The 15,363-nt window shown below is 39.2% G+C and overlaps 1 protein-coding gene across 3 annotated transcripts in view; it reads left to right on the top strand.

The window, feature by feature from the left end:
- Nucleotides 1-15,363, top strand: part of ABHD6 (abhydrolase domain containing 6, acylglycerol lipase) — a 75,018-nt gene that overhangs the window by 42,447 nt on the left and 17,208 nt on the right. For all 3 annotated transcript variants that reach the window (XM_039348084.1, XM_039348083.1, XM_039348085.1), the window contains exons 2-6: nt 6,884-7,033; nt 10,057-10,213; nt 11,178-11,291; nt 13,899-14,031; nt 15,196-15,350. In XM_039348084.1, coding sequence (XP_039204018.1) covers nt 6,915-7,033; nt 10,057-10,213; nt 11,178-11,291; nt 13,899-14,031; nt 15,196-15,350 — 678 coding nt within the window. In that variant the 5' untranslated portion in view covers nt 6,884-6,914. The remainder of the gene's footprint in view (nt 1-6,883; nt 7,034-10,056; nt 10,214-11,177; nt 11,292-13,898; nt 14,032-15,195; nt 15,351-15,363) is intronic.

Here is a 15,363-nt window from a genome sequence, read left to right as displayed (position 1 = left end):
TTGATTACAGCCGCTAGGTTGTTAATAGGACAATATTGGAAGAAGGAATCTTTGCCTACTTTACAAGAATGGTTTCATAAAGTTTCGTATTTGGCAGAAATGGCAAAGATTTCGGCTTTCTTAAAGGAGCAATCTCAAGAAAAATTTTTTGCGGTATGGGAAAAATGGATAAATTTTATACAACATAATTTGGATATGGAAAAATATTATCTAGCCTTTTTATAATTTGTAATGATTGTTTTTTCTTTCTTTCTTTCTTCTTTTTCTTTTTTATATATATACATTTTTTATGTATTATTATTCATATATTTTTTTTTTTATATATATATATGCTTTATTCTTCGTCTACTTTCTTCTTTCTTCTTTCTCTCTCTCTCTTCTCTTTTTATTTATTTTTTTTTCTTTTTTAGTATATATTATTCATTTTAAAGTTTATGTTATGTATATTATTATTATATATATTATTATTGTGATTTTTATTATTATTATTAATTATTTTATAAATTGCAAATGTTATTTTTAAAATATTTGTTAAATAATCCTATATTCAGTTCTGGGAAGTCGGGGGGGGGGGGGGTGGTTGGGGAGGGGGGGGTGGATTTTTATTTGTAAAACTTTTGAAAAATTTCAATAAAAAAAAAAAAAAATAACCACAGAATCCCCTTAAGACCATTTTTGTTGTTTGGTAATTATAAATCTATATCCTTAATCCTTTTACTATCTATTTTCCTTTCCAATTCAACTATCAAATACATTTCTAGATATTTTACCTCCTTTCATACCAATTGGGCTTTATTTGCTAAACACCCTCAATCCTTTCTTCTGCCAAAAAGTTGCTTTCCCATTTCTTTATAATTCCCAGAATAAGTTCTTACAAAACTGGGAAGCTACATAAAAATGTATTTGCTTCCACAGCTTAAAAGTGGAGGAAAGAAAAGAAAGAAAAAATTATTTGTCCTGTATCAGATAGACTACACTTGTCCATGGAAGCTCTATCAAAAATTGTCACATTTTTCTTTCTTCTCCCCCTTTCACCCTGATTAGATACCATGTTATAAAAATATAACTCAATAAACTTATTGTAAATAACACATTCAGGATTCTAAAAGGTAAAGCACATAGGCTCACCAATTAGCATTGGACCAACATTTCTGGAATGCCTTTTGTCTCAGGCAAATAACATTCAAATCACTCTTGTGGCAGCACATCAAAGAACGCCAGGATAGCTAAGAAGACAAAAGATTGTCTCCCCCTTCCCCCACTCACTAAACCAGACAGTAAAAATTTATACAAAACTTTTGCTTGAAACAGCCCTCAGGAGGAAAATTGCCATAACATTTACAAAAGTGGCTTGCCAATACCTCCCTCCTAGGGCTGAACAAAAATAAACCAGCCCCAAAACACTCAGCCAACCCTCATGGCCAAAGCAGGATTTGAACTCAAATCCAGCCTTGCAGCCTGTGGCTATAACCCTGAAACCAAATTGGATTTCTATAAAGATTTCCCTCCCCCTCCTTGGCTCCAAGGAAAAGGAAAACAAATTGTACACACACAGTATGCAGCAATTAATCATCTTTTCTGCAGTAGCAAGGAGTCCCAAAGACACATATTTATCAGATGTTAAATAAAACATCATAAGATTGTTCCTTTGACAAGAATACCCTCAAATGCATTATTAAGGATAAATCCAAACTAAAATGCAAAGGAAAATCACTGAAGCATGCCACACATACAAAAACAGAATATCAGAGTTGGATGGGACATTAGAGGTCCTCTAATCCAACCCCTTACTGAAACAGGAAACTCTATCCATTTCAGACCCTATCAATTTCTAACCTCCTCCCAAAAACCTCCAATAATGAAGCATCCACAATTTCTGGAGACAATTATCCCACTGATTAATTATCCTTACAGTCATGAAATTTTACCCATTTTCTGTTCTTAAAAAAAAAAAAACACACATACACACAAACAAACATGCAGACAGAAACTGCCCCCCCCTTTTTTTCTTCTTCTTTCTTCTTCTTGCATCTCTTACTTTTCCAAGGCAGAAATTCTTGGGTTAAAAAAAGTAACAAACTAAACATGTTTAAAAGGATTGCTCAAAAATTTCACCCCCCTTCAATAGCCCTTCCACCATGGGTTTTAAACCCATTCTTCCTTCCAATGTAATGTTATACTGTTTCTGATGTACAGCTTCTCCTGGTTATTTAAGAGTTACTTTTAAGGGTTTAATTTGAACCCTTCCCCTATTCCCCTCCTTGGCCCAAACTGAGGGGTTCACTTTTCTTTGAGCCTCCTCACTTAAGGCCATAATGTTTACTATTATTTCCCTTTCATTCCCCATAATAACAACCCCCAATTTACCAATTAAATCCCTTCCAACCAAATTACAGCTCCCTTCAACCAATACAAAATCACACCATACCCTAGGCTCTTTTTCTTGAGACTTAACTATAGTGGGTTCAAAAATTCTAGCTTCCACTATATGCCCACCTATGCCTTGTGCCCTAATTTTTCCTTGTCCAATTTTCAACCCTTTTGGTATGAAGTTCAGTGTGGATCTGGTGGCTCCAGAATCAACCAAAAACAAAATGTCTTCATTCTCTGGTCCAACTTTCAAAGTTATCACGGGTTCCTGGAAAGCTGGACCCAAAAACAGTTTTGTCCCCTGACTCCCCTAATCTTCAAAGTTCACCAAATGTGCTAGTTCTTCCCCCTCCTTCCTCTTAAGCTACCGTACTCATTTTCCCAGTGTCCTTCCTCCTTACAAAAGGCACATTTATTTATTTATTTAAGGACTGGGGAAATTTTTTTTTCTCCTAGAGATTTATATCCCCTGGTGCCAACTGGCTGTCCTCACCCCCAGCCTGCCTTTCCTAATTACTCTTCCTCTTTGCTGGCCTGTTTGCAATAATTGAGCCATGATTTTTATCTTATCTTACGTTTATCTCTCTCCTCACTTCGCATATACTTTCTGAGCCTCTTTTACCGTTAATAAATCTTCTATTGTTTTAGTTTTCCATCTGTCTAATTTCTGCATTTGTACCCTAATACCTTCCCATGCTTTCCATTGGTCCTAAAAAAATTTCTAACTTGTTTTCCTACTTCAATAGAATCTTCTATTAGTTTGGGCAATTCTTTCCTAGATTGCCTGATTTCAAAAGCTGTTAGGGGGGACAATCCCCCCCCTTTGGAGAGAGGTTTTCTCCTCTCTTGTCACCTTCCAAACTATAGGAACCTCATGAAATACATAGCTTTCTACTTAACTCTTTCACACAAAAATAGCGGATCAGAGATCTCGCTTTTCATCCTGGCCAGGCATAAAACTTCACACAGCTCCTTTCTTTCTCTCTCTCTCTCTTTCCCTCTCTTCCATCTGATTATTTCCATTCTTTTAACACCTTCCATTATCCTTCTAATTACTAAGAAACTACCCTTCTTCACCCTTTCTTGCTTTTACACCAGACACAAAAAATTCCAAATGCTTCACCCCAGGCAAAATAATCATTCTTATTTTCAAGAAGCTTTTTTTCCCAAATTTCCCTTTTGGAATAAGACCTTGTTGTTTTGTATATTACTGTTAGAGGGTCTCTCCCTCCCCTCCCCCAGGTCTTTAGAAATGAGTCAATACAATCCCCAAACACACAGACCATTAAACATAATTTCCAGACCTTTCTACTTTTACTCTTTTAGGGCACTTGTAGCTTGTTCTCTAGGCAATGGGGAAATGCAAGGAGCGTTTCTGATAGACTTTAACCACTGCCTATCCATTCCCCATCGCTCTAAGCTAAGCTGAGAAGCCCAATTTAATTTATTGGCTGGCCAAACATGTACTTAGGCCAAATATATACTGTAATGTATCATCCTTCCTTTGTTCAAATGCCTTGTTTAAAGCATTGACTTAAAACACTTCAACATTCTCCCTAAAGGATTCCCATCTCCCTAAGGGGGTTCATTCCAGAATGTAAATACCTTTCCTCTTTTTTTTTTCTTTGTTGGCCGGCACATTGGCCGGAGGCGTCCCTCCTCTTCAAACTCTTATTGCCCATTAACACCTCTCTGATATACAGATACCTCTCTGGTATCTTACCTGTCAGGCTGAGCTGAAGTCCTTCCTTAGGTCGGCCGACTTTCCCTTAGGTTTTCACTGGGTCCTGGCTTTTATCTCGGGATCTCCAATTCCTCCTTGTTTGAGCAGGGGCAATCCGACCTTTAGGGCTGGGAAAAACTTACCCAGGTGCGCACTCCCCTTTCGAATATCCCCGGCTGCCAAAGATGGAACGGATGCAAATCCCGGAGGAGCCCCCAAGGCTGTTATGTGCTCCTGGCTACTTTCCTTCGTGACCAGAGGCAAGCTCGCCTGACCAATAACCAGCCAAGACACAGTGAAGGCCTTTTGTTTCGTTTATTGCAATAAGCGGGGAGAGAAGCTTTCAAAGCTTGGTTCTCTCCAAAGTTTTAACCCAAAATATCTCCTTCTTTTATTCATCCCTCTCACCGGCCGCTACAGCCCTCCTCTTTCCCCATTGGCTGAGGTAGTATGAGGTTACACTCTTTCCGTCCGCCTATACACATTTCCTGATAACATACTAAATCATATTCACTTATACAATAAGAATAAGAAAAATTATTTTCCTATGGTTATTTTTAAACTCAATATATATATTTATGTCTCCACAATAAGCTCTTTTCCTGCTCTCCATTCCTCTCTTCTTATCTTATTTGGCATGGTTTCCTACTTTCCTATACTTCCTGGCTAGCCATTTCCTTTAAAAACAATTATTTATCCATTTTATGACTTTCCTCTTTCTTTCTCAGACCCAGCTATTTTTGCCTATATGGTTATCTTACTTCCTTAATCTCTTCCTGACTCTCACCATCTGTATTTTTTTTCTATTAGTTTCCACTGTATTGTATTTTTAACTGACTGAAGATTTATCATATTGATGTATATTTATCATGGGCATTCTTAAAAATCCCCATTTTGTTAATATGATACATAAATGCTAAAATTGAGGCTGCTCCATCACTGGAGGTTTTTAAGAAAAGATTGGAGAAGCAGTTATTTGAAATGGTATAGAGTCTCCTGCTTGCAAAGACTAGAAGACCTCCAAGGCCCCTTTCAACTATTTTATTCTGTTCTTTCTAGGGAGAGAAAGAATGAACTCAAACCTCCATTTGAATCAATGCTGAAAAGCTATCTTCTAGGTGGTTATAGTACAAGAAGCAAAATGAGGCCTTCACTTCCATTTTACATTCTTCATCCCTGAAAATGAACTGTCCCTCCATTTTTTTATGGAGACAATATAATGATTTTGGGAGACCTCCTATGGCCTTTAGAAGGTCATTGAAGCCAAGACAGTCCCCAACTCTTTAGAATTTGCCCACGACTCTAGGGAGACACTCTTGAAAGGCTTGCATTAATCTAAAAAACAATTTCTCACAATTGTGTGAATCAAGTTAAGGTACATCTTTCGTCTTCTCCTGTTTCTCTGTTAGCTTTTTAAGATACTTCTCTGGAGAAGCAATTTTGTATGCCTCTGTCTTTGCAGCCAAGAAGAGGCTCTCTCAGAACTAAGGATCTGGCCATTTCCCTCTCCTTTTCCAAGAGAAACCCAATCCGTTGTTTCTGTGAATGCTTTTGTGGAACCAGCGAGATAAAATTCCAGTGTACATTATCTGTGTTTGTCAATTCACTCTCTTAATTGATCATCTGTTTATATGTGGTAACTGGGTTTAATTCATCAAATTGCACTTTGGCTTTTGTTTAAATACTGAATGCCTCAGTGGGCATATATTATGGCAGTGATGCTGAACCTTTTAGATACCGAGTGCCCAAAAACTGGCCCCGCCCCTGCTCCACTCTCTGCCCTGCCTCCACCTTGCCTATCTGCAGGGCCACTCACCGCCTCCAGGGCCTGCTGCAGATCGCCCAGGAAGCCCAACAGCACCATTGCGGCCATGCCCTCTGCCCGCGCCCCACAGCATCAACTGTGCATGATGGGGTGTGAGGGCAGAGTCTTGTCTACACTGCCTGGCTGCCATATCCTTGGCTGCACTGCTCCATGTGGGCCACGCTCAGGGGCGACTCTCCTCCAGGGGGGCTGCTGGTGAGGAAGGGGTCACGGGAGGAGGCAAGGCTGGGGCAATGGCACGTGTGCCCACAGAGAGGGCTCCAAGTGCTGCCTCTGGCACACGTGCCATAGGTTCACCACCACGGTATTATGGGATCTTAGGTTAGAGACAGGCTTCTTTAGCATATTTAATAACTCAGAGATGGTGGTCTGAAAGAGTAAATTAGTGTGTTTTGCAAATGATCTGTGGTCAATATTGCACTGATAGTTTTTAGAGTTTGCTGTGCATTGAAATTCATTGTGTAGATGTAAATCAGAAATAGAACTTAGCCACCTATTGTATGGTCTTTAATTAGTAATTGAACAGATATAAGTAAACCAAACTTGAATAATTTAATGTTTTATTTGGTGGTTTGCAGGACTAATTTTTTTAGGGTAGTCTCCTAGTCTCTTCATTAGTTGTGCTTTGGATTCTGCTGAATCCTGCCTCCAAAGTCGAATCAATATGGATTTCAGATTACCCTCTGTCCAGGTTGATTTTGTGATTGAGTGCCCATTGGTCATACTATCTCTCCTATAGACATTTCCCTGTAGATGTCCCCCTTTACTCAGTCATCTCCTTTATTTTTGGTTCTGAAATTTAACTCAAGGAAAATATTGTTATCCTGGAACATTTGAAAAAGAGAACAGATAGTTTGGCTCTGTTGTCTGAGATCCTGTACAATATCTGTTCTACAACTTTGTCTTCAGGCATTTGTTGCTTGGCTACTTTGAGACTTATATTTCTACTTCTTTTATCCATGCAGGTGAAGAAAGCAGAACTGCAAAGAAGGCAAGATGGATCTTGATGTGTTAAACATGTTTGTAATAGCCGGAGGCACTTTGGCTATTCCCATTTTGGCTTTTGTGGCGTCCTTCCTCCTGTGGCCTTCAGCACTGATCAAAATATATTACTGGTAAGCTTTTCATTTTGCTTGGCATGATAACTTCAGTTTCTGTTCTTTTACAGAACAAATTCATAACCTGTTGTAATTTGCTTAATTAGAATGAACAAAGTCATATTTCTTTCAAAGAGTCTTCTTGCTTTCCACCTTGTTTTGTACCTGCTTTCTTGACATTGCAGATTCTAAAAACTGGGCATTGCTGAACTGTGCCCAATATAGCATGATGGTTCTGCAGTAGGAAGAAGTAAGAGAATCTAGTGTAAACATTAAATATTAAACCCTTTATCCTCCAATCTGTTCATCAAAGAATATTAAAAGATACTGTTTCACAACTTTAAGATGTGTGGAGTTCTCACTGGCTGGGCAGGACTGGGGATTAAATTAAACATATTTAAAATGGCTGAGATTGAGAAATATTATTGTAAGGTACCAATTACCTGGATGTTGAACCTAACCTAATTAGATAGTATTCCTGATGAAGTCTGATACATAGATTCACCTAAAGGCTGTTTCCTCTAGGCATGATGATAAAACACGACTTTCTGTCTAACATCAGCTGGGTATCTTTGGGCCAGTCATTCTTTCTCAGTCCAACGGTTATTGTTGTGGGGAAAATGGGAGGTGGAAGGAGTAATTTTTTGCGTTAAGTTGTTTATAAAAATAATAAAGGCAGAATATAAACAAACAACATAAGATAATCAGTGACATGCAGCCATTGCTTTCCAGAGAGTCCATCTCTGTAAAATACCATTGCAGGAAGATGCCTTATATAAGGTTAGGTGTTGTGATCATTTAATGGTCCATGTTATTGTGATAAGCCAGTAATATTCAAGAATTTCAGACAGAGGTCTCCTCTATCATCTGACCTAAAATCCTTTTATCATAAGTTGTTGGGGATTAAATGAAGCATCCTTGCCAAGCAGAATAGCATTCTTCCACTCAGCTGTAGTTTATCTGAAGACGGGTGGGCAATTATTTTACAATTAGGCCTGTATGCATGGGTGGCTCAGTAGCTCAGAGGTTAAAGACACTGGGCTTGTCAGCTGGAAAGCTGGTAGCTCGGGTTTGAGATCTGAGCACCACGCAATGGGGTGAGCTCCCGTTCATGCTCCAGCTCCTGCCCAGTTCAAAAGCAAATGTCAGTAGATAAAAACATACCACCTGGCCAGATGACCATAGAAATGTCATCGGAGAGTGCTGGCTCAGTGGCCTTGAAACGGAGATGAGCATCGCCCCCTAGATTCGGCAACGACTAATGGAGTAAAATCTGCAGTGACTCCTTTACCTGTTTCCATGCATAATAGACAAAGTTGGGTGCTAGAATCTCCTGCAAAATTATTGTTACTGTTAATGCTCAGTTAATATAATGCAGAATTCTCTTAACAGCATGTATCTAAGTACCAAGGCATGTATTTATTTTGGTTGCTAGGCAGTAGATTATTACCTAGGTTACTTTGCCTGATTTAGGAAACTAGATCCCTGTGAGTAAAGATGTCAGAAGCTTATTTTTTCAATGGGGACAAATACTTTACTAAACAGTGTCATCCAAAAACTACATTAAATGATTAAGCATAAATAAAAGTTAGGTGGGATAAGAATATCATCTTTGATGATCTTAGCAAAAGGAGAATTATTGAGGAAGGACCATGAGAGGGAAAATGAAGGAGGTGTCCCTAAGGGAAAAAAAAGGCAGTCTTCTGTGGAATGGAAACATGGGAATCAGTTTTTCTTCTCACATATGCAGCTCCTATCAGTAAAATGCTGCGGTGATTATTGTAGGATTCTCTTGTGCCTGGTTGAATCTTCCCTTTTGAACAATTCTTGTTGAGTTATATATCATCAATAGCTTTTTGTCTTTTTTTTCTCCATTGCTGGTTAGTGCACAGATGATTTTCTGCTCTTCCATCAGAAAAGCCAAACAGCTCAAAATGAACACATTCTCTGGAATACGGCTATCTGGAAAATTGGATAGCTTCATTGTGAATGTGTTGCTAACCCCCAGTACTGTGTTGGATCCAGACTTAATAATATCTAGAGTAAATTTATTGAAATTAATAGACTTAAGTTGGACATGATTAATCTGTATCTCTCCAATTTCAATGGGCCTAATTTTAGAACACCAAGTCTGCATTCAGTCCAGGGTAATGCAACACATTATCTTGCCTTTTTTGTTCTTTGTTTTCCTCATCCACTGCAGAAAGGAATGGAAGGCGAAGTGTGAAGATGGCTCGGAGTTTTAAAAAGCCACGATAGCACATGTGACTGTGTGATTAAAGCCTTGTATAGTTTTTTACACACACCACATTGCAAAATGCACATATAAAGAGGGCAGGGCTACAATAATGTGGCCATGACCCCCATCTTGGTTTTTTTGACCTACCTACTCTTTTAGTCAACCTTGGGGTTGCAGGTTGTGAATACCAGCATACTAGTAATGAGCCATAGGCACGACTGAATCCAGGAAGTGAACTGTAAGCAGAAGTCAAGGCTGAAGAACAACTGGCAGGCAGAGAAAGCTAGAAATCTAGAAAGGAAGGCATAGAAGACTCCACATACAGAAGCATCCAGGGACTACCCAGGCAGATCATTTGTCCATCGGCTACACACTCTGTGGTCCAGTGTCTATTCTTACCATTCAGCTACATTGGATATATATTTCATTTGTTATTTATGAAGTTTATATTATCTCTAGAACAGTTTAATATTCCTATAAAATTTTCAGCATCAAAGTTACCATTTTTTTGTAATGAACAACTTCTTATTTTAAACTTTTTTTTAAAAAAAAAAAATTCCAGGATAATCATTATGCTGCTTGAACAACATATAATATAAACATATAACGGAGTGAATAGTGTTTGATTAATGGAAAGCAGAAGAGAGGAGAAGGAAAAACTAGTCTTGGATTGAATTCATTGCACTGCAATTTTTTTCCTTTGTCCCCCTTCCTTCCTTCCTTCCTTCCTTCCTTCCTTCCTTCCTTCCTTCCTTCCTTCCTTCCTTCCTTCCTTCCTTCCTTCCTTCCTTCCTTCCATTAGGTATTGGCGTCGAACCCTGGGCCTGCAGGTGAAATATGTACATTGTGGTAATTATCAGTTTTGCTATTCTTACCGAGGGAGACCCAGCCACAGACCATCTGTCCTCATGCTGCACGGGTTCTCGACTGATAAAGATATGTGGGTTTCTATAGTCAAGGTATGCTTCTGTTTCTCTGATGGTAAAACAATTCAATCTTGGATTTCAAGTGTCACGTGAACAATGGATCTTCAGTCCTTTGTGTGTGTGTGTTTGTATGTTTGTGTGCAGCTGATCTTTATTGTACTAAACGTGCTTAGTGTGTGGACCATGCAATTATCTTGTCTTGCAATGTGATGACTGAAATTAACATGAAATGTAGATATTTCTGTTAGAACAGTTTGTATCCTCAGAAATAGTGTATGAATCTACCCTAGGGTTAAGATAATAGATATTTTGTTAGGATGGTCACTACCAAAATATCTTTGCTGTCTTCACCCATTTACTAAGGCAAATACTTCACAGTTATTTGATTCTACTAGGACTGGAACCTACTCTTCCACATACCTATAGATGGGACTAGTTTTTGCTGAGTTGGAAATAAATTATTGATGTTGAGTCTGGAAAAGAAAACACACCAACTTAGTTCTTGGGCCATAAAATCTATTTAATATGTCTTGAAAACTGCCATATGTTTGGGCACATGGATTCTCAGAAAGAACTTGAGGTTGATGAAGAGTTTGTGACTGTGCTTTCTCTTGTACAGGAGGAGACACTAAAGGATCACATGTGGCCCACAACCCTGGAATGGATCCTCATAGTGGAAAAGAGTTGTCATTTCCTGTTTTACAAGAATTCTTTGTGCTGAGCCAGTCTGTGGTCAAAACAAGGCTGTTCAACTCCATGGACAGATTCTCGTGTTGTGCTAGGCCAACATATAGATTGCTTAATTTTGGCTTAGCTTGTTATACAAACCCAGCCAATTACAGTTGTTTGCAATAAACCATTATTGAATAAATGGTAGCTTAATACAATGTGTAAACCAGGATAATAATAATGATGATGATGATGATGATGATGGCCATACTGGAATGTTGCTTAAGTTCGATTTTGATATAAAGTATCTTGTGCTTGTTCTCCACAGTTTCTTCCAAAAAACCTTCACTTGATGTGTGTTGATATGCCAGGTCATGGGAGTACTACTCGGTCATCTCTTGATGACTATTCCATATATGGACAAGTGAAAAGAATACATCAGGTAAAATGTGCAGAAGTTGCCCCTACATTGTTGCAGTCTTGTGGTTTCTTAGAACTTCCAGTTTTGAAGTAATTAAAAATGAATGGGAAAGTGTGTTTTCTATTATATTTGAGGGGGAAAAGGCTACCACAGATTCCTTTATCTGGTACTTTCTCTATGCATTGGACTACTTTGTTGGGGAGTAAGGGAGCTTAACTGTATTAAAGCCCAGTTTAGTTCAAGTGTCGCAGAAGCACAGCATAGACTCCAGACTCCGGGTTGTCAAATTTTTCCTCTGAGGAGATTGTGGCTTTATTTTGTGTGTGTCATAAAATAAACAATCTTTGCTGTTTATTACATACTTGAGCAATATTGAAGGTCACTCTTTCCAACACGTGTGCCAGTGTCTTCCTCCAGTTCTGATTTCTGGCTTTTCCACATGATACATTTCAGTCAGCAATGCAAAAGCACTGTCACCTCAGTTCTGTTCATACAGAATCTATAATTAGTCTTCCGGGTAGAACTTGTAGCACTTTGTAAATTACTTAAGATGCCACATTGGAAGTCAGTCAGTGCTCTTGGGAGAGAGCTGTATCTGACATTTATTTATAGAGGAAACTTTTATGGCCACCTAGCTTATGCATAATCATCCTAGGCAGAAATATTCCATGAAAATAAAAATAAACTCACAAAATCTCACAAAAGATATTGTACTCTCATCACAGTAGCACAGCATCCCACCAATTTGCTGGGCTCACTTCTGTCCTAGCCAGATGCCAGAGCAAAGAGACAGCCCTCCAGAAGATTAATAGCATGGGGACTCTCCAGATGTCATGGGGAGTGTTCCAAAGGATTAGAACAGCACGGACAAGGCAAGTCTCCAGGTCAGTGCTATATAGCCTGCCCCAACTTTTTTGAGAAGCTGCTGGGCCAGGAAACTATGGCAGGAGCCAGTGAAATTGATGCGCCTCTGAGCAGCCATTTTAAATTTCCCACAATGGCTGTCTTTTGCTGCTTCCAAGCAAACTTACAACTAAGGGACAGGACTGTCATTATCAGAGAAAATGAGCGGAGATACTTATAAGCAGTGGGGCAGGAGGCACAGTGGCTCTTGACTTGAGCACCACACTTGCTTGTCAATGGTGAAACTCCAAAAGTGGGTAGGGCCACTTTGAATTTATTATTTTTAAATAGATTACTTGCCCTACAAAATACCAATAAGCAAATAGAAATGCTGCATCTGTGTTTCCTACCTGTTCCTTCATTTTTTTTAACAAAAGGAAAAAATAAAGATCACTAGATGGCATGGGAGTTTGAGGATGGAGGGTTAAAGGGCCAAAGTCGTCCACCCCGGGTGTTCTCTGTAGAGTGGCCTTCACACACACAGCTACCTTTAATTGGAAATCAGCTATAAGTTATAGTTATAAATCCACTGCTTTGGTTGTTTTGGGTGAATCTGCATTTTCCCTCTTTACCTGCCACATGGAGTTTCTTAACCAGAGCTGGATGTGTATCCTGGTGATTACAACATGGTCATCATGAAACCATGATAGTTATGGATTTCAGTTTGAGGCTAACCCTAACTGGACATTGTATGATTGATGTTTATGTGGTGGACACAATGAAGCACCTATTTTGAACAGTGGACCGGAAAGGACAGCAATTTGGATTAAGTCCCAATTGTCGCCCAAACTCTGCTTCTCAGAACACCCACTGTGTTAAAATCTGCTGAGCTCTCTGGAATGGCTAGCTGACTAGCCTACACCAACCTCTGTAGGGTATTGTTTGGTTTCTGACTTGAGAGTGAGATGCAGTGGCATGGGGTACCTGTGAGGGCCACAGAGTGGGAAAGAGCTGTGCTAGGAATGGTGAGTCTTGTTTCTGGCTCATTAGTCCACCTTCTTCTGGCTTCAAGCATCAGGTTTTTTTTATACAACATACTGAACCCTACAGATAACAGCGATCTATGGTTAAGATGCCATAGAGGATGGGAGTAATGAAGGGAATCTCATTGGTCTTAACAAAAGAATGAAAATACTAATAGCTTTATGGTATTTTTAAAAGTCTTCCTGACTAAATAGCCTTCTTGAAATCACACCTGACCTTTGGTGACTTTATGGACATGTTTTTGTACTTTTCCTGGCATCAGTACAGAAATGACTTGCACGTGCTTTCTTCCAGGATGCTTTTCTTTTTTACTCAGTTTAGTCCACTGTTCTTGGAGTTCCCTGAAGGTCTCCCATCCAAGTACAGACTAGGCCTGACCTGCTTAACTTCTCAGCCAAAACCACCTAGCCAGAAACAGTCACATCCTGAAATTTCAAAAGTTAACAGGATTTTGCTACAGTATTTTAAAACTTGCAGTCTTTGCTCTTTGGGGATATTTACTTTTTCCTGATCCTGCATAGCTTTTCATCAGTAATACCAATTCTTTCTTAATTGAAAAAGAGCTCCCAGATTAAAGCAATTTCTGCATCCAGTCATGGTTTGCCTTCACACTGAATTTGAAATAAGCTTTCCTAATCCTTCCTATTTTGGATTAGGGGGGACAGCAATTTAGGTTAAGCCCCAGCTGTTGTGTTGTGACCTGCAGGATGCTGATCCATGGTCTCTCCTTTAATTTTTCAGTTTGTTGAAAGCATCAATCTGAATCGAAAGCCATTTTACCTGGTTGGAACATCTATGGGTGGTCACGTGGCTGGCGTTTATGCTGCTCAGTATCCTGCAGAGGTCTGCCACTTAAGTCTTATATGCCCTTCAGGTGAGTTTCCCTGTTTGTGTTGGAGGCACCCTTTAAGGTGCTTTTGGGTTGAAAGGATTAGCCAGTGACATCACTGTTACCCAGGGACACCCATGGGGGGCTTCTTTCATGTTCCTGTCAAGGAGCTGGAGCGAATGATGGGAGCTCACCTTACCACACAGCAACATTCAGGTGTTGAACCTGGGCTTGTTAACCTCCAACCCAGCATCCTAACCACGTGAGCCACCGCGTTCCTGCAGGTGAATGATGCAAAGGAAATCTGACTTCTGAGAAAGAAGTAGAATGCACTGGATAGGACCCATAAAATTATGTTTGCATGATAGATCCCAGGAAGAAACAGATGGATTTTAAGTCTCTTTTTGCAGTGAATTTTGTCCTTGGTTCAGAGAAATCCTATGTACTTTCTTTTCCTCTTCCTTCTGACTATTTTCTCACCCTATCCCCTTTTTAGTACAATAAATGTGTAAAGTCTATTGAAGGATTCTTCCCAAGCAGGATGACTTCCAAAAATATGGGTGTCAAATCCTAGAAATTTTATCAATGGTCTATTTGGCTGCATGACTCTGAGTGTGGGCAAGGTTGCATTAACATATTTCTGTTGTAGTTTTGAAAGAGAAATAACTTGCCTCAAGATTTCAGTGGTGTGTTACTAAATTTTATGTCACAAATTGGGATCTTGCTGTAAACATGGTCAAAGGCTAGAGGGCCACATTTGGACTGTGGTTTGAATATCATTTGCTATGATCTGACATCAGGAAATTAAACATTTTGGGGCATATCTCTCTTCCAAGGGCAGTCGTTGATTAGTGGAAATGGACACAGTTGAATCATTCTAGATTTTTCTTTCCCAGTTTGATGCCCTCCAGATGTTCTAGAATGAGAATGTTGAGGGATTATTTTACGGTACAATTTAGAGCAGAAGATGCTTCATAAATGCTCACTGAATTCAACAATAGCGATATTTTTAATTGAATTTTTAATTCCATGCACTTAACTGAATTGCCAACTAAATCCTTAGGTCAGGTCTTGTTAGCACTTCCTTTTCTTCATTTTCCCCAGTTTTTATTTTCTTTATTTCTAAATAAAATTTTCTCTGGCAGGGTTTTGAGAAAATCTACTGCTTTGTGATCTTAGCACACAATGCTTCTTCTCCTGTCATTACAGGTATTCCACAGCTCCCAAAAAACGATTTTTCAAAACAGGTGATAGAATTGAGGAAGGACTGTTCTGCTCAGATTCCTTTGGTTCCATCCACTGTGGAAGAAATGAGAGACATGCTAAAACTGTGCTCTTATGTTCGCTTCAAGGTGCCCCATCAGGTAAGCAAGTGGC

Source organism: Crotalus tigris, unplaced genomic scaffold (genome assembly GCF_016545835.1).
Source record: "Crotalus tigris isolate CLP2741 ecotype Arizona unplaced genomic scaffold, ASM1654583v1 scf7180000018122.1127207, whole genome shotgun sequence".
Lineage (NCBI taxonomy): Eukaryota > Metazoa > Chordata > Lepidosauria > Squamata > Viperidae > Crotalus > Crotalus tigris.
This window is presented reverse-complemented; position numbering and strand designations above follow the sequence as displayed.